General features: G+C 47.2%; 1 protein-coding gene across 1 annotated transcript; it reads left to right on the top strand.

The window, feature by feature from the left end:
• Positions 1-1,651: 1,651 nt before the first annotated feature.
• Positions 1,652-5,877, top strand: BTG2 (BTG anti-proliferation factor 2). The gene is made up of 2 exons (XM_081495043.1): positions 1,652-1,880; positions 3,290-5,877. The coding sequence occupies exons 1-2, from the start codon at positions 1,763-1,765 to the stop codon at positions 3,622-3,624; spliced, it is 453 nt and encodes a 150-aa protein (XP_081351169.1). The 5' UTR covers positions 1,652-1,762; the 3' UTR covers positions 3,625-5,877.
• The last annotated feature ends 12,795 nt before the right edge of the window (positions 5,878-18,672 follow it).

The following is an 18,672-nucleotide window of genomic DNA, read 5'->3' as shown; positions in this document are numbered from 1 at the left end:
TAAAAAGGTAGATGCAGCCAAATTATGAAAATTCTTAACTATTACACAAAGGGGTCCATACTTAATGCAGTAGACAAATGGAGGATATCTCAGAATGATCTAAGCAAAAGAAGAGCACGTGAGTGCAGAACTTTAGGAAAGTAAATCTACTAACAGTGAGAAGTGTGGTTTGGGGACTGGATTTGATAGTGTCTACCGCAGTCATCAAGACATGAAGAAGCAACAGGTCTTGAGACTGGATCTAACAAAAAAGTAACAAGCCAAAAGTGAGTCTGAGTTTTCTGAGTAGAGTGACTAGGGGACCAGTGGTATTTGATAGAAATGGAGGTCAAGAAGGAGGCTGGCCTTGGAGAAATCAGTGGACTTTAGACTAACATTGATGTAGTGGCTGGACATCCAAGAGGAGAGACAGAGCAGATAGGAGTGGGATGAAAGGACATGTGGACAGACTTGCAGATAGGAAAGTCAGTGGTAAAAACAAAGTAAATATCAAAGTGGACAACATGAATCGGATCTCTGTGAGGAAAAAAAGTGGAGAGAAAAGGAAGAGGAATGAGTGGACATAATGAGGAAAGGGGAACAGGAAGAGATCCAGGGGAGACACAGCCGGCGAGGAAGGAGGCAGAGGAATCTGGGGTCAGGGAAGAAAAGAGGAGACTGCCCACAGAGTCAAGGAAAATAAGGATTTACAGAGGACATCGGGTTTGACTCGATGTTAATAAATATATATGTACGGGGCACCTATGTATTCTGAACCCTGGGATGTTGGTTAGGCGTTATCCTCCTTCAGCAGACCTCATGGAGAGCCTATGATGGCGCCAAGTTCTGAGGATGGTCCCCATGTGGAAGAGGAAGACCCAGTGAGTCTTGCAACACTGCCGCCACCCCCACCCAGCAGCACTAGGTGAGACTAGGCCATGGTTCTAGGCAAGAGGACAGGCATTTCTGGAGAGGAAGAGCAGAACTTGGGGAGCTTGGCATTATGGTAGAAGTAAAACAGAAGGCTTACTCTCCGTTTCCGGGGAGTCAAGAAGCCACTCTGACTGGTGGGAAAGTGGTAAAACGGGTGAGTGGCTTTGACAGGGTGTGGCTGAAGATGTGGGAGTCAGAAAAGGGGACTGCCTGGGGGAGGTGGCGTCAAGGAAGGCTTCTCGTCGGAGGTGTTCCTTAAGCTGTGTGGAAGGATGGGAGGAGAGGGGAGGTCAGACCACGCCCAGCCTGACGCGCTGCTTTCCTTCCCAGAGACCCCGGCCGCTCCCTGTCTCCCTTTCCCCTACTTCCCGCGACGGCAAGTACGGCTCGCGTTACCAGCACTGATGTCACGGGCGATGACCTCAGGGCGCAGGGGGTGGCGGGGGCGGGGCGGGGGCGAGCGCGCTGGGCGGGGCTGATATAGGCCCCGCCCCCTCAACGCCGCCGGCCAATGGCCTCCGCCGCCAGCATCCCCGCCTCTCGCCGCGGCCTGAAATGCTCAGCTCGCGTTACCAGCACTGACGTCAGCGGGCGATGACCTCGGGGCGAAGGGGGCGGTGGGGGCGGGGCGGGGCAGAGGCCAGGCCCCGCCCCCCGCGCCGGCGGCCAATGGCCTCCGCCGGCGGCCCCCCCGCCTCTCGCCGCGGCTTGAAAAGCGCGTCTCCGGGCGAGTCCAGGCAGAGCCGAGCGGCGGAGGAGTGAGAGAAGGTTCAGCGAGCAGTGTGTCCGGTCGGAGACCGCTCAGGCCAGCTACAGAAGCCAGACGCGCCGGGCCGAGAGGAGAGCAGACATGCTCCCGGAGATCGCCGCCGCCGTGGGCTTCCTCTCCAGTCTTCTGAGGACTCGGGGCTGCGTGAACGAGCAGCGACTGCAGGTGTTCCGCAGGGCTCTCCAGGCGGCGCTGACAGGTGAGCACGGGGCGGAGGGCCCGGCGCCCTCGAGCTCAGTCCCCACCGAGGGCGGCCTCCCCGCCGAGCGCCCCGGCCCGTTCGCTCCCTCGGGTCGTGGTCCTCGGTCCTGTGCTTGGGGCCGGGTGCTCCGTGGTTCCGGCTGGCTGCTGCGCTCTGCGCTGTCGCGGGCGCAGAGTCCTGACTGCGACCGCGGGTCGCCGCTGGGTGCCGCGGAAGCGGGGTGCCTGTGGGTCTGCGTGCAGGCTCTTCTCCCTCACTGGACCCGGGACCCTGCAGGCGACAGCCCGACCAGCCAAGGGTCCTTATGGAACGAGAAGGCGCAGTGGAACCTTCCAAACAACTCGGGCTCCCAGCTGAGGCTCTTCCGGCCGCGCAGGCCGCGCCGTGCCTGGGGCAGTGGCTGGCACCTCAAGTTGGAGTCTGGGCCTCCTTTCTATCCTCCGGCCTCCCTTAGCCATCTGCCACCCTTTCTGGTACCGAGAGAGCCTTGTATGCAGTAACTGCGCTCCGCGGGCCGTATATTGGGCTTCGGGGCGGTGCTGCGTGAGATGAGGAGGTCGGCAAGAGATAAGCAGCCGCTGGCCGGGGGGAGACCTGTCTCCTAGCTGTTGGCTGGTGGGCTTGGGCAGCAATAGTCATCTTTAAACGTGCCCACACAGACCCGCCTTCTGAGGGACAACATATGTTTCATTAAAACATCCCAGTTCTGCCTCCTTAGCCACTGTGACAGGTCTTTGACTTTTCAAGGCAGAGGGAACCACCGAGGCACTGGGTGGGAGACATGATGCCTTGCTGTGGGTCCGCCAGTGAAGACAGCCTTCTTGGCCTTGAAATTTTGGCTCAGAGGTTCCCAGAGGCCCTGCCTGGACATGTCAGCCCCAGGCATATCCTCCTCCTTAAACTGGGAATGTTGCAAAGGCAATATACTGGCCACAAAGGATTGCCCCAGAGCTCTGGGACACCCTCTTGATACACATACACCCATGTCTTAGAAGGAGGGGTCTTTCCAGATTCCATAATTTTATTTTTGCTACAATGTCAGGAGGGTTTCAGGAGGGTCATAAAACTCATGAGAAGCCATGTTGCTTACTTAAAATAACTAGGCCCTTTCTTCTCCTCCTGTCATCACCCTCACCTGGGTGGCGCACCTGCCAGTGCAGGGGACAGAGACTTGGGTTCTATCTCTGGGTCAGGAAGATCCCCTGGAGAAGGGAATGGCAACCCACTCCAGTATTCTTGCCTGGAGAATCCCATAGACAGAGGAGCCTGGCGGGCTACAGTCCATGGGGTCACAGGGCACAACTGAAGCGACTTAGCACACATCCCATCACCCCTCACCCCTTGTGGTCGCATCCATGGCCCAGCTGCGCTAACCAGTGCATCCGCCCCTTGTTCTGTCTCCACAGAGCACTACAAACACCATTGGTTTCCTGAGAAACCATCCAAGGGCTCTGGCTACCGCTGCATCCGCATCAACCACAAGATGGACCCCATCATCAGTAAAGTAGCTAGCCAGATTGGACTCAGCCAGCCTCAGCTGCACCGGTTGCTGCCCAGTGAGCTGACCTTGTGGGTGGACCCCTATGAGGTGTCCTACCGTATTGGGGAGGATGGCTCCATCTGCGTCCTGTACCAGGAGGCCCCAGTGGCCACATCCTATGGGCTTCTCACCTGCAAGAACCAGATGATACTGGGCAGGAGCAGTCCTTCAAAGAACTACATCATGGCAGTCTCCAGTTAGATCCCTCGCCAGGCTCACCTGGCCCTCTACTGTACTCACTCTGCTGTGACAGCAGGCCACTGCATATCTCAACCTGAGGAACTGTATTTTAAATGAAGAGCTATTTATATATATATATATATATATATATATATATACACATACACACGTGTGTATGTATGTATATATATATATACACACGTGTGTATGTGTGTGTGTATATATATACACGTGTGTATATATATATATATATATATATATTTTTTTTTTTTTTTTTAAGAAAAGGGGAGAAAAGAACCAAAAGATTTTTTAAAGAAAAAAATCCTTAAAGGACGCTGCTTGGAAGTGGCCTCCGCAGGTGCCTTTGGAGAGAATTGTGTGCTTGAGTCTAGGAGCCAGTGTCTGCCTATGGGAGGGAGGCATGGTGTTCTGGCCAAGGTGAGGTGAGAGAAGTTTGGCTAATAACCCAGGAAGATGTGAGAGGGAGCAAACAAGATTAGCAACTGTGAACAAGAGAGGTCAGGATCTGTCCTGGGAGAGAAAAGAGGCTGAGTTCAAACTTCTCACTCTCCCAACGAGGACACCTGCACCCCTGGCCCCTCTCTTACTCAAGGGCATTCAAGCCTGGACTTAAGTCATACTATATTGCCTAATCTTCTCTTTTATATTTTATGAGATCCTAGGCACAGAATGAAAAGGCCTTTCCTAATTCCTTCTGTCCTGAGTAGCTTTTCTTGAAATTGTGACTTGTTTCTAATTCTATTCTCAGAGACCTGTAGATGTTGCTTCCCACCAAGAATATAAAGCTTTTAGTTTTGGAGGTCAGGGGAGTAAGGCAGGGGTTGGAGGTTATTGGAGTCGGGACAGAAAGGCATTATGTACTGACCCTTGCCTTGCTGTAATGCTGCTCTGTGTGGCGATTAACTTGGGGGTGACTTGTAATGGAATTTTAGAATCCAAAGAGTATCCACTAGGATGTTTTTTTGGCCAAAACTTTTCTTTTTGTAACCAGATGGAAGTCCTAATGATGCTACCATTATCTCTTCGAGAGGTAGCTCAAAAGCTACAGGGAACTTCAGGTCCTTGATTACTGCCTTCTTTTTAAAAGCACACACTCCTCTCCAACTCCCCCACCCACCACCACCAACCCAACCCCCCCCCCCCTTCTGGTTGGGTCATGGAACTACCCTATTTTCTAGGACAAGAGTTCTCAGTCACTGTGCAATATGACCTCCTGGGTCCCAGGAGGAACTGGAGGAGAACTGGCTGTCACAACCTCCTGGTGCTCTGGTGGGCTTAGGAAACTATATCTCCCTCTGTCCTCAGGACTATGGCTTTATGCTTAGCCTTGCAGATCTTTCTTGGCTGAATGAGAGAATGCCCCAAGTTACTACTTGGTATTCTTGTAGAACTGACTCTAACAGCCAAACCTTGGGCATTGTTTTTTTCTCCTTGGTGCTCAGAACACCTGTGGGAGAGGCTACTGTCTCTCTCCATACAATCCAAGTTTGTCTACAGACTTGTGCAATATTTACTGTTCTGGGTCTGAGGAAAATGGAAAATTTCACAGGGAAGAAATCCCATTGCTTCAGTTTCTCAGTGACATTGGTGAGGGGTCTTCAAGGCCTTGAGTTTCCCAAACCCAAGTCACCTTGAGAAGGCCGTAGCTGGGACATCTGGTGAACCTGGCTACTCTCCGGCTGTTGCCCTTAGTGAGGAACTTTTCTCTCCACTGCCAGTCCCCTTTCCTGGATTTCTAAACTACACTCAATTCTGACTCAGAGGTGCTATTTACCAAACACTCTCTCTACCCATTCCTGCCAGTTCTGCCTCTTGAACTTTCCAAATCCCAAGCTACCTTCCCAGGCCCTGTTTCCAGTCCTTATTGCTTTAAAGTTGACTTCAGGCCCATAGACCCAAGTGCTCATTTTCTGGCATATGGGTTGAAACAAAGCTGTGAATCCCTACAGATTATTGTTACATCTTGTCTGCAAACAGGTTCCTGCCTTTTTATAAGCAGCCTCATGGTTTCATACTTAATCTATTCTCTTTTTCTTTTTGACATTCACTTTAAAAACAATAAACACCCAGAGCTGGACTGTTGAGCAGGCCTGTCTCTCCTGTTAAGTAAAAATAAATACATTTGTAAGCTATTCTGACAGAAAAGACAAAGGTTACTAATTGTATAATAGTGTTGTTATATGGAAGAATGTACAGCTTTATGGACACATGTACACTTTTTTGGGTTACTTTAATAAAAATGTAGCAGATGAAGTCCTGTGGTGTAGAGAAGATAAAATTCCCACATCGCTAATTTGCATTTCCCTCAGATCCAAATCCTTTGTGTCTCATAGTGTTTCTCTTTAGCTGGATTCAGAAGTCCTGTGGCCTAGGTGGTAGGGACATTTCCAAGTATGTCCTCTTTCCTGGGAAATAGCTTCTTATTTCCTTCCTTTAATGCATATTCTAACTTCCATGTGAAAATGCTAGCTGGGCCCATGATCTAGTCTGAACTTTCCTAGGTTAGCCAGGGCTCATCTTACGCATCCTGTTCTTGCTCAGCCGTACTCATTAGTTCATTCAGCAAGCATTTATTGTATGTGCTAGGTACTAAAAATATTAAAAATGATGAAGACACGGTCCGTTCACATACTGAGATGGTGAACAGAGGACACTGAATCCCTTTCCAGATTGGGGCAGAATTTTTAAAATTCTTGTCCTGTTCCCTTGTGATCTTTTGGGGCTCCCACATGACACTAACTATTCTTATTATATGACAGCAGTTGAGCCTCAGAATACAGGCATTGGTGCTGAACATGTGACAGGTTAATGTTACCAGTTATCTAAAATGTGGCTACTTGTGACATCAAACACCAAGAGTAAAGGTTTGTTAGCCATTTATAACTGACTGTATGGATGGGATCTGTGTAAGGACATACTAGCAGCCTTCCTTGTCCCTGACTTCTGGGTTCTACCCATGAGGTTTTGACACAGACTTCTCCACGCCCACTTCACTTGCTAGCTCTGCAGCTCACACTGAGGTCACAAGTGAATTTTTGACCTGGGCTATCTTTTTGTTGGCCATAACTGGGCTATGCATGCATGCTTAGTCACTCAGTCATGTGAGTCTTTGCGACCCTCATGGACTGTAACCTGCCAGGCTCCTCTGTCCATGGAGTTTTCCAGGCAAGGATACTGGAGTGGGTTGCCGTTTCCTACTCCAGTGGATCTTCCTGACCCTGAGTCTCTTGCGTCTCCTGCATTGGCAGGCGGATTCTTGACCACTGCCACCTGGGAAGCATAAGTGAACTGTACTTAAACTTAATTTTAAACATGTCGGCTCATGAACAGTGGCATACCCCCACCATACACATACTTCATACCTCCGTGACCTTCATCAACAAACATGCAGTTTGACCTAGGTGTCCTAGATGGGAAGTAGGCCTTGGAAAGTGTGTGTGATATGCTGGGAGGGTAGGTGAGCCAGGAGATGGCAGTCGGGGAAGCTAGCTCTTCTGTATCACAAATAGAATTGGTTAGAGACCCATTTGTGTGGAGGAGTTGTTTAAAAGAAATGGTCCCATTTCCATGGCTACCTTCTAACACAAATGTCCTAGGTACTCATTTGTCAAGGACCTACTTTTTTGGTAGGTCCTTACAAATGAGGTTAGGGTTGAATTTTTGCTCTTCTCTTATTAGGTACAAAATCAGCATCTATCTTCTTGTTTCCCAACAGACTCCTCTCATGAAGGATATTTCATTGTTTAGTCAGTCCTGAAATTCAGGAAGGGTTGCCTGGAAGTTAGGATACCATCAACCACTTCTGTTTCCAAGCCAGAGAAACCGTAGAATGGCAGATTGTTCTTGGGGTTGCTCTTGGTTCTAGATAGACTAGTAGTCCCTCAGTTTACATGAAAGAGGGTTCTGTGATCAAGCAGTGTGTTATTTACTTTAGATCTGATTATCAATAAGAGCAGCGAGCTCCCCTTAGCCAGGTGAGGAAACAGGGGCTGTGAACAGGAATTGCTTGAAGAGTTGCAATTGGTGGATTTTTTGTGTTCAGGGCCCAAGCATCTGTTGGTCCATTCTGCTCCTAGCTTCTCTACTTGGTAAACAGTGCTAGCCTGGGAGACCTGTGCTCGATCAGCTGTTCCTGGATGATAGGCACCACCTTGGAGAGTGTAGACAGGGCTCTAGGAGCTGCAGATTAACAGCCCATACTGGCTCCTGATAAGAAGGTTTGGGTGGGAGAGTCCTTGATGCTAGCCCCAGTGGAAAGAAACCCACTTCTGTGAGGCTGACGTCTGCTCCTTTACCAGCCTGTGGTCAGGGAAGATCGTGGGAAATCCTGGCTTCCAGGAGAGTGCTGGCACCTGGCTCAGCAAAGAGTGGTGCAATAGTGAGTTCTGGGATGGGAGGGAGAATCTATGGGTTGTGGTCCAGGTTCTTCTTCCCAACTAACTGTGTGAGTTTGGGTAAGTCCCTAAGTTTTCCTATCTCAGAAATTAGGAGGTGGATTAAATGACCTCTGTTCCTTTCTTCAGCTTTTGGTTCTAAATCATCTTTATCCTGGCAATCACTGGAAGGCAAATTAGCACATTTCTTATCATTATTTTCAGTTAGTTGAACTGAAAGTTCATTTGGGCTAGGAAGTGGAATCAGTAATAATATTCCCTTGTTTGGATCAGATTCCTGCCTGATAAGGTCTCAATTCCCAGGTCTAGTGAGGCAGTGCTGCCAAGAGGTTAGGAGCTCAGACGCTAGTGTCAGACTGCCTAGAAACCTAATCTAATCTAATCTCAGCTCCACCACCTACCTAGACAGTATATTAGAAAGCAGAGACATCACTTTGCCAACAAAGTGATATAGTCAAAGCTATTGTTTTTCCAGTAGTCTTGTATGGATGTAAGAGATGGACAGTAAAGAAATCCCTTGGACTTCAAGGAGATCAAACCAGTCCATCCTAAAGGAAATCAGTCCTGAATATTCATTGGTAGGACTGATGCTGAAGCTGAAACTCCAATACTTTGGCCACCTAATGTGAAGAGCCAACTCATTGGAAAAGACCCTGATGCTGGGAAAGATTGAGGGCAGGAGGAGAAGGGGACGACAGAGGATGAGATGGTTGGTTGGCATCACCAACTCAATGGACATGAGTTTGAGCAAGCTCCAGGATATGGTGAAGGACAGCACTGTCATGCTGCAGTCCATGGGGTCACAAAGAATCGGACACAAGTTAGCGTCTGAACGACACCACCACCTACCTACTGGCTGTGAAACCTGGGGCAGGTTACTTCACCAGGCCTTCATTTCCACATTTGTAAAATAGGATTAGGAATATAATCCATCTTAAAATGTTGTGAGAATTAAATGAGATTCATATTCTATCCATACTCTAGAACAGTGCTTTGCACTATTCTATTAATTACTAAATGAATGAGAATTGTAGTTTTAAGTAGAAATTGACCTCATCTCTTCAAGGGCTCTGAATTGGTCCTGAGATGAGTAAGGACACTGACATTCTGATAACTGGAAGGAAACCATTATAAAAGTAATAGTTCCTATGAGGGCCTCCAAGAGCAGCTACAGAGAACACCATTCAAGCAGTCTCTATAAGTACCTGAGGAATGAATGAATGAATGAACTGATGTCTGACCTTTGTCATTGTTGCTGAAATGGACAGTGTTCTTTCCAGACAACTGATCTCATTTGCCCCTAAACAGTTTTGACCTGTTGGCTTCAGGCTCTGCTGTGGATTTATACCAAAGTGGCTACATACTCATTCACACACCAAGTGGGTGGGGAAAGAAAATTTCCAGTAACAACTTTGCTTACCTCCATCCTGCCTACTTATGGAATCACACCTACCTGCTCTCCCTTCCCAGAAGACAGAGAAATGGGAAGCTGAGAAGGGCAAGGGTGATGAGTTCTGGAGAGTTCTGCGTTTCTGCACCATTTGTTTGCAGAGCTAGCAAGAAAAATGTTTGAGCTTAGTGTAAAAGATTACCAGGGCACTGGATAACAACGATCTTATACAAACAAGTGTATCCCAGACATGCAGCCAGTCCTTCCCCCGGCATTGAGAGAAGCCCAGTTCTCTGACCTCCTATCAGCTCCAAGTCATTTTGTTCCCACCAAAACCCTGGCTATTCCACTGCCCACCCTCGTTCCCATAAACAAGGATGGGTCTTAATTTAGTCCTAGCCTAGTAAACCTGATGGGTTGCCCAGAACACATCAGATAAGAGGAGGTTATGGTTGGGCAGGCTGGAGCAAGAGCTACTTGATTTACCAGCAGGGACGGACCCTTTAAAGTTTGGTGGGTAGCAGGGAGGTGAGGAAAAGACCAGACAGTCAATGGATGAGGATAGCTGGACAGAGGTCGCAGTGAACTTGCAGAGCTAGCTCAAGCCTTGTCTGAAAAGGACCCCATTTATTAGCTCTAGTCATTGTTATCCTGGGAGACCAGTAATACCAGTTATTGTAATTTTTCTAGAGAAACCTGAAATGTAGATTTCTGTTTGACAACTCCCTAAATTCTAGTTATGAAGACTGCATCTGCCTAGGCTGCCAGTTTGTAACCTATGATACTTCTAGGATGTGGGGGTTCTGACCCCCCGCCCCCCACAGTGAGGCTCTGTCCCCCACACTAAGGACAGTAGTGTCAGACTGCCACAATGGCCATGGTCTTTAGAAAAGAACACCCCTGATAGAAACAAGGGCACATCTGGGGCCCCTTCCCCCTCCAAGGATTCAACTAGAAGTAGCTTTCCCGTCCCTCAACTGGTGAACGTTAACCTATGCCTGGGACTGTGGTCTCCGGGCCTCTTCTCAAGCCTGCTCTGCCCTCTCCTACCCCCTCACTTGATCTGGTTAACTCTTGTCTCTCAAGATGTAGACCTGGGACGTGTGTTTCCAGGATACTCGGTTTTTTCCACTGTCCTAATCCTTGTAACCTGCGTTTACAGCTAGAGTGTAGGCCAGGGTCTTACCTGAAGAGTGTTTGTTTGATGCCTAGTAGGTGTTATTGAATTTTGGTTGAATGAATGAATGTCAGAGTAGCCAAGGAGTGTGTGTGTTAGTCACTCAGTTGTGTCTGACTCTCTGTGATCCCATGCACTAGCTCCAGGCGAACTTTCCGACCCAGGGATTAAACAGGATCCCCTGCATTGCAGGCAGATGCTTTACTAGGGAAGTCCAAGAGCAGCCAAGAGCAGAGGCTAATAGATGAAAGGGATTTATTAACAGATCAGGGGTAGAATAAAAACTCAGGTTCCCTTAAGGTCTTTCAGTGAGAGGTTCCAGCTCAAAATACCAACCTGTGATTGCTCCTTCTTAAAAAAAAAAAAAAAAATTCTTAGACTCTTGCAGTCTTGTAGGTCTTTAAGCAGCTGTCGTTGAAATGTAACTATCACTTAGAGAGGGGTGGACACACTTTAAATCATAATTTGGGAGAGCCTCAGTTAACAATTAACTTCCTAAATGGGTTTACCTGGAAGGTAATCACCTGGAGATAAAAAGGCTAGGCTGCTGTCATAAAGAAATTCTGACCAAGGTAGCAGGAGAGACAATAGACTCCACAATTTCTGAACACTGATCCTGTCTGCAGAAATTCTTCCCAGTGTCTACTGGTGAGGACAGCTTTAGGGTGGCAGAAATAACTGTAGGTTTAGGAGCTGGGAAATCGAGGCCTTAGCTTCAGGTCTGATAATATCTAGTAGTAGACATCCCCTTTGACAACTTAGACTGGTCACTTCCCCCTTCTGAATCTTGGTTTTCTCATCTGTGAAATGAGTTACTTATGCTCAATCACCCTCTCACTATTCCATTTCCATACAGAACAGGAAAATATGATTCTCCCCTCCCATTAGGCCAGCAAAGAGTCCGAGTCTGTGCTCGGGACCTGTCACAACTGAAATAACACAACAACCTTCTACCTGCTTTTCTACCTGGCCTGGTCAGCAGCCTGGGATAAGTGCAAACTCTTCTGATCATGTCATTCCCTTCCTGCAGCCTTTTTTGGTCATTCTGAATCCCTTAGTCCAGTCTTTTCAACCTCAAACACTCTGTGCAATGGCCTATCTGCACCAGGACCCCTCACCTTGTCAATTCTCACCTGCTCACCTTTCCTTGTGGTCCTGTCCACATTTGCAGTTTTCTCTACTCTGACAATTATGGCCAAAAACTCCTCATAGAAAAGACTTTGACACACTTTCTTCTAGAATATGAGCGCTGACCATGTGCTGAGCATCAACTATTACAGACATTCTGCCTGGTGCCTTACACATGGAATATCTCTTGAAACGTCCACAAGCACACTGTGAGATACTGTTACCCCAGGTTCACAGATAGAGCAAAGCACCAGTACCTAGAGGAAGAGGTAGTGGAAACAGGTTTAAAGCCTAGGGGACACTCTAGAGTTTCTTTCTTCATCTGCTGCCTCTTCAAAATACTTTCCCTGAATAATCCTACTAGTCCTCTTTAAAAACATTCTTATCTCAGGGCTTTTCAATATTTGTACACTTTTATAACACATTTCTTACTTCAGAATCTCTTAATGATATATACATGTCATTTATCACTGTTTTTCATAACAAGGAGTCAGCACATCTTCGTGTTTTGCTTTTGGCTGATGTCTGGTGGCTTTGCAAGCTTACATCCTGTCTCCAATTGTTACTGCAGGAAGAACCATTGTGTTTTATTTCTTTTTATGCATCTGTGTGCTGTTCACAACTTGGTATGAGATAGTCTAAGCACACTGCCTGAGTACACTGGCAGTTGAATGAAAGGATCTGGGCTGAGTGAACTGTGGTGTGCCCACAGGTGGCTGTGGGGCAGCCATCTCTCCTCACTGCTCTCTTCTAATCTTCCTCGGGACCTGAAAAGGAAACTGTCCAATTTGGGAGTTTCCTAAGAGAGAGTGAGGAAGCCCTATGAGCTGAGAGCCCCTGCCTACATCACAGTTCCCAACATATGATCTACACACCAGCAAGCTCTGATGGTAGGACTTCATTTGATCTTTTCAGTTAGGTCTGTTCCACATACAACTGGAGCCATAACTTGAAATAATAAGCAATAAGTAGGCAGATTTGGGGGCTCCTCAGGTGGCTCAGTGGTAAAGAATCTGCCTGCCAGTGCAGGAGATGCAGGAGACTTGAGTTCTCTCCCTGGGTCAGAACGATCCCCTGGAGGAGGAAATGGCAACCCCACTCCAGTGTTCTTGCTTGGAAAACCCATAGACTAGGGGAGCCTGGCAGGCTACAGTCCATAGGGTCGCAAAGAGTCAGACACAACTGAGCACAAGTCAGCAAAACTGACTGAGCATGCAAGAGCAGGCATGAACATGAGGCAGGTATGGACACATCTAGATAAATAAGTTTGGAAATAAACGGAGACATTTTTGGGAAAATGCTTTCACATTCCATAGGCTGATGCATCACTTAAGGATTTTGTCTTCATGCTTAGACTATGGGTTTAAATTACTCACCTAGAGCCAGACATCCTGGAATGTGAAGTCAAGTGGGCCTTAGGAAGTATCACTACGAGCAAAGCTAGTGGAGGTGATGGCATTACAGTTGAGCTATTTCAAGTCCTAAAAGATGATGCTGTGAAACTGCTGCACTCAATGTGTCAGCAAATTTGGAAAACTCAGCAGTGGCCACAGGACTGGAAAAGGTCAGTTTTCATTCCAGTCCCAAAGAAAGGCAATGCCAAAGAATGCTCAAACTACCACACAATTGCACTCATCTCACAGGCTAGTAAAGTAATGCTCAAAATTCTCCAAGCCAGGCTTCAGCAACACGTGAACCGTGAACTTCAGATGTTCAGGCTGGTTTTAGAAAAGGCAGAGGAACCAGAGATCAAATTGCCAACATCCGCTGGATCATCGAAAAAGTAAGAGGGTTCCAGAAAAACATCTGCTGCTGTTGCTGCTGCTAAGTCGCCTCAGTCGTGTCTGACTCTGTGCGACCCCATAGACGGCAGCCCACCAGGCTCCGCCGTCCCTGGGATTCTCCAGGCAAGAACACTGGAGTGGGTTGCCATTTCCTTCTATTTCTGCTTTATTGACTATGCCAAAGCCTTTGACTGTGTGGATCACGATAAACTGTGGACAATTCTGAAAGAGATGGAAATAGCAGACCACCTGACCTGCCCCTTGAGAAACCTGTATGCAGGTCAGGAAGCAACAGTTAGAACTGGACATGGAACAACAGACTGGTTCCAAATAGGAAAAGGAGTACGTCAAGGCTGTATATTGTCACCCTGCTTATTTAACTTATATGCAGAGTACATCATGAGAAACGCTGGACTGGATGAAGTGCAAGCTGGAATCAAGATTGCCGGAGAAATATCAATAACCTCAGATATGCAGATGACACCACCCTTATGGCAGAAAAAGAAGAACTAAAGAGCCTCTTGATGAAAGTGAAAGAGGAGAGTGAAAAAGTTGGCTTAAAGCTCAACGTTCATAAAACTAAGATCATGGCATCCGGTCTCATCAGTTCATGGCAAATAGATGGGGAAACAGTGGAAACAGTGACAGACTATTTTCTTGGCCTCCAAAATCACTGCAGATGGTGATTGCAGCCATGAAATTAAAAGACGCTTACTCCTTGGAAGGAAAGTTATGACCAACTTAGACAGCATATTAAAGAGCAGAGAAATTACTTTGTCAACAAAGGTCCGTCTAGTCAAGGCTATGGTTTTTCCAGTGGTCATGTATGGATGTGAGAGTTGGACTATAAAGAAAGCTGAGCACAGAAGAATTGATGCTTTTGAACTGTGGTGTTGGAGAAGACTCTTGAGAGTCCCTTGGACTGCAAGGAGATCCAACCAGTCCATCCTAAGGGAAATCAGTCCTGGGTGTTCACTGGAAGGACTGATGTTGAAGCTGAAACTCCAATATTTTGGCCCACCTGATTTGAAGAGCTGACTCATTTGAAAAGACCCTGATGTTGGGAAAGATCGAAGGCGGGAGGAGAAGGGGACGACAGAGGATGAGATGATTGGATGGCATCACCAACTCAATGGACATGAGTTTGAGCAAGTTCCTGGAGTTGGTGATGGACAGGGAGGCCTGGCGTGCTGCAGTTCATGGGGTCAGCGACTGAAATGAAAGGGATTAAACATTCTGGCTGAGACTGAGGAGGCTGTTGAAGGAAGGAGAGGGCCAGAGGCACAAGCCCTCTGAGGAGTCTTTCCTTTATGAGTGTTTTTGCTCTAGTTTCAGGAAAGTTGGTGCTGGAGAGAGTTGATCCCTTCCGTGTGTGTGTGTGTGTGTGTGTGTGTGTGTGTGTGTGTGTGTGTTTGGGTGGTGGGGGAGTGACATGCATTTGAGCAATTCAGCCATTAGTTCTCAGCAGCTGGTGGGGTACCCAGAGAAGTACGGTTAAGCAGCTGCACGCCTCCCCCAGCTACTCGCTGACCTCACTAATCCTGAAAACCCTTTCTTCTCCTGGGCAGAGCGTCTCCCTGCCAGCTGCCCGGTCCTCCAGGTGTTTCCTGTAGCTCTTGTAGCTCTTTGTTCGCTTCTGGTTTGGCTTCCTGTTAGCCAATGGCAGCCAAGGTGGGGGTGGGCCCGGCCTTCTGTATCTGGGGAGACCGACCACAAGCAGCAGCTGCCTCCTGATACCTGCCTTCTCGAGAGTGTGTGAACAGTGCTTGGCCCAGAGAGGGAGAAGCAGAGCAGGGCAGGGGCTTCAGCTGGGTCAGAACAGAGGGATCATTTCACAACTGAAATGTCCACAAGTTTCCCACCCCTATTCCCCTTTCCCCAGGGGAGAGGATCGGGGTTTAAAATGTGGGTCCCCATAGGGACCACAGGACAAAGGCCTGGGTGCCCTTGACGCTGGTGCTCACATGACAAGGGCAGGTGGTGCTGGGTCACCTGCCATTAAGTGGAATGCATTGCTGTCGGAGGCACAGGCGAGAGTGGAAGGGGCCATCTTGACAAAGACTCTGTTATCTTATCGAAGAGCTGAAGTGACCATACAGTCCGTTTTCACCAAATCTCCCCAACCCCAGACAGTCAGTATGCAGACAAATGCTGTCTTGGGTTTCTCCCTAGCCACTCTTCCCAAGAAGTAGGGCAGTATTTGCAGCTTAAGTTTTTCCATTTTAGTTGAACTGATCCACTCATCTGGATGATTTCTTCATCTATGTCTCCCAGGAAGGCTGTTGGCTTTGGGAGCTTGGGCTGTCTATCTTGATGCTACGTTGTATCTCCAGTGCTTGCATAGGGCCTGGCATCTAGTAGCTTCTCAACAATGTTCTAGAGACTTCCCTAGTGGTCCAGTGGTTAAGACTCCCACTTCCAAGGCAGGGAGTGGGTTCGATTCCTGGTCGGGAAGCTAAGATCCCACATGTCTTGTGGCCAAAAACTAAAACTTGAAACAGAAGCAGTATTGCAAAATTCAACATAGACTTTAAAAATGGTTCACATCAGAAAGAAAAATATCTTAAAAAATATTGTAACTGAATGAATGGGAATGTTACTTCCCTCTTTTCTGCCTTTGTGTTTGCAAAGGGCTAACAGAATAACACAATAATAAGTGGCACTAATGCATATAATCTCATATATACTGCATCAGACCCAGATGCTGTGGTGGGTATTGAGAAACATCAGAGAAGATCTCTAGGACCTTAAATTGAAATATGACACGTAAAAAAGAAATTTGAGGAAGACATACACAAACAAAAGACCAAATATATGAATAAGGGAGGGAACAAGATAATGAGATAATGAGAAAATATAATGAAATAATATAATCTCATTAAATTCTCAGAGTAACTCCATGGGTTGACATTATTACTCTTAGACTATAGATGAAGAGACTAAGACTCAGGGAAGGTGAAGCAGATTATCTTCAGGCATACTGCTAGTAAGTGATACAATTGGGTCAAATCCAGGACTGGCTGAATAGAGGGTACAAAAAGAAGAAGAAAAACTAAAACTTGGTAAGACTGGACACAGGGTGTCTGTCTTCCAATTTTCCTTGTCACCTTTAGCCCCCTGGTCTTCTGGATTCCAGAAACTTTTATACCAAGCCACAGTTCATACTGCAAATAGTCAAAAAAGGTAAGAAGTCTGGAATCTCAACCTCACATATATTTTATGTCCAAACTCAGACTGCCTTTCCTCTGAAATCCTGCTGTTTATCCTAGCCTTGAACTATAAAACAACCCTCTGAACTCTTATAGGAAGAAGTTGCCATTCCCTCCCTTATTCGTGTATTTGGTCTTTTGTTTGTGTATGTCTTCCTCAAATTTCTTTTTTACGTGTCATATTTCAATTTAAGGTCCTAGAGATCACCTCTGATATTTCTCAATAGCCACCACAGCATCTGGTCTGATGCAGTACCGGTGTGTGAGCCTGAGCACAATAAGGGCTGGAGGATCGAGTAGTCTAGTCTATGCCCTTCAGTGGAGTTCTCCCAACTGCACAGTGATGTCTCTCAATCTGCCTCTCTCTCTCTCCCTCTCTCCCCTCTTTGCCCTTTGCCTCTATCTGACTGGAGAAATCCCGATCCAGTAGAGACCAACCAGCCACATGGACTGCTTCATCCTCAGCTGCTGACTTCCCAGCTCTTGTACAAAAGACAGGAACTCCTTGTGTTCATTGTGACCCACTTCCTTTCTTACTAGGACCTGCTCAGGGTGAAGGCTTAGGTCTCTGTGGCTTATCTTGTTTTTGCAAAAGGAAAAGAATCTCCCTGTCATAGTCACCAATAGACTTTTCCCATGGTACCTTCCAGGGGGGAGAAAAAAAAAATGGAACACTGATTGTGTCCTGGGATGAGATTTAAAGATACCCAGGAGAGAGGAACAGGATATAAAAGCACTTGATTATAGTGATTATAGTGTTACTTGAATATGAGGGATTAAAATGTGTCAATGTAAGCCTTGGAATCCAGGGTCTATAGCCAAGCTCCAGCACAGGGCCAGTTGCTCATGCACCTTGAAGTACATTTTTATGGTGTTGAGTTTTCAGTTTTCTGCTTGGCAGGCAGGCAATTATGTGTCCTGGAGTAAGGGCTCTCTTGTGTCCAGAGATGGTTCCCTGTGACAAGCACAGTGTAGAGGTGGTCAGAGGTGAGGTTTTGTCCACAGGGTGTTGCCAGACCAAAGGAGGTGATGGGATAATTATAAATGTGAATACCTAAAACACTAATATGGGATTAAATACAAACTAATGGAACTATATAGAATGATACATTATACATAACTAAATGCTTAAATGATTGCTAGACAAATGGAAAAGATTAGAAATGAGTGAGATTACATTGAGCAAGGATTGAGAGAGAGAGAGATTTTGAGAAATGCCTTTGTTATCTTATGCCAGAGAGAAGAAAACCCCAAACAATTCTGAGCATAGGCACCTTGGCCAGCACTAATGAGGTGGGTGGTTGGAGGAGCCAGGTAAGAGGAGAGCAGTGAGCTCTGTTCTCTGAGCGCTCTGAGCCGCTCTACCCATCCCACCCCCTAGCCCCTCATGTCAGCACTACAGCTCAGTTCATCAGCACAAAGAGCAACCTGGGGCATTCAGCCCAGAAGAGTGCAGCCCGTGGCCTCAGAATCATAACTTTGCGTATGCTATACCTTTTTACTGTTTTAAGACACAGGTAATGATTGCCTTTTATTCTGGATTTATTAAGATCTCTTAGCACCTTAACCTAGAGTTCCCATTAATCCTCCCACACCAGACTGGATTGATGTTGGAGGGTGGAAGGAGAAAGGAGACAAAAATCAGAGATTCAGGAGATTAGGGGACAGGAGGACCCTTCACCCCTCAGTTCAGTTCAGTTCAGTTCAGTCGCTCAGTCGTGTCCGACTCTCTGCGACCCCATGAATTGCAGCACGCCAGGCCTCTCTGTCCATCACCAACTCCCGGAGTTTACCCAAACCCATGTTCATCGAGTCGGTGATGCCATCCAACCATCTCATCCTCTGTCGTCCCCTTCTCCTTCACCCCTACTCTTTAAAAAAAGATCTTTACATTGCCTGGAACTTTCTGGTCTCAATTGCCTCAAAAAATAATAGATGTGAAGCACTTTGAAAAATGTTTAAAGTG

The sequence above is a fragment of the Giraffa tippelskirchi genome, chromosome 5 (assembly GCF_054371585.1).
Source record: "Giraffa tippelskirchi isolate mGirTip1 chromosome 5, T2T-mGirTip1v1.2.pri, whole genome shotgun sequence".
In the NCBI taxonomy this organism is placed as follows: domain Eukaryota; kingdom Metazoa; phylum Chordata; class Mammalia; order Artiodactyla; family Giraffidae; genus Giraffa; species Giraffa tippelskirchi.
The sequence above is the reverse complement of the archived record's forward strand: the minus strand, read 5'-3'. Positions and strand labels throughout refer to the sequence as shown.

Coding starts and splice junctions, on each gene's coding strand:
- BTG2 (XM_081495043.1), top strand. CDS start 1,763: ATGCTCCCGGAGATCGCCGCCGCCGTGGGCTTCCTCTCCAGTCTTCTG. Junction 1,881..3,289: donor TCTCCAGGCGGCGCTGACAG/GTGAGCACGGGG, acceptor CTGTCTCCACAG/AGCACTACAAACACCATTGG.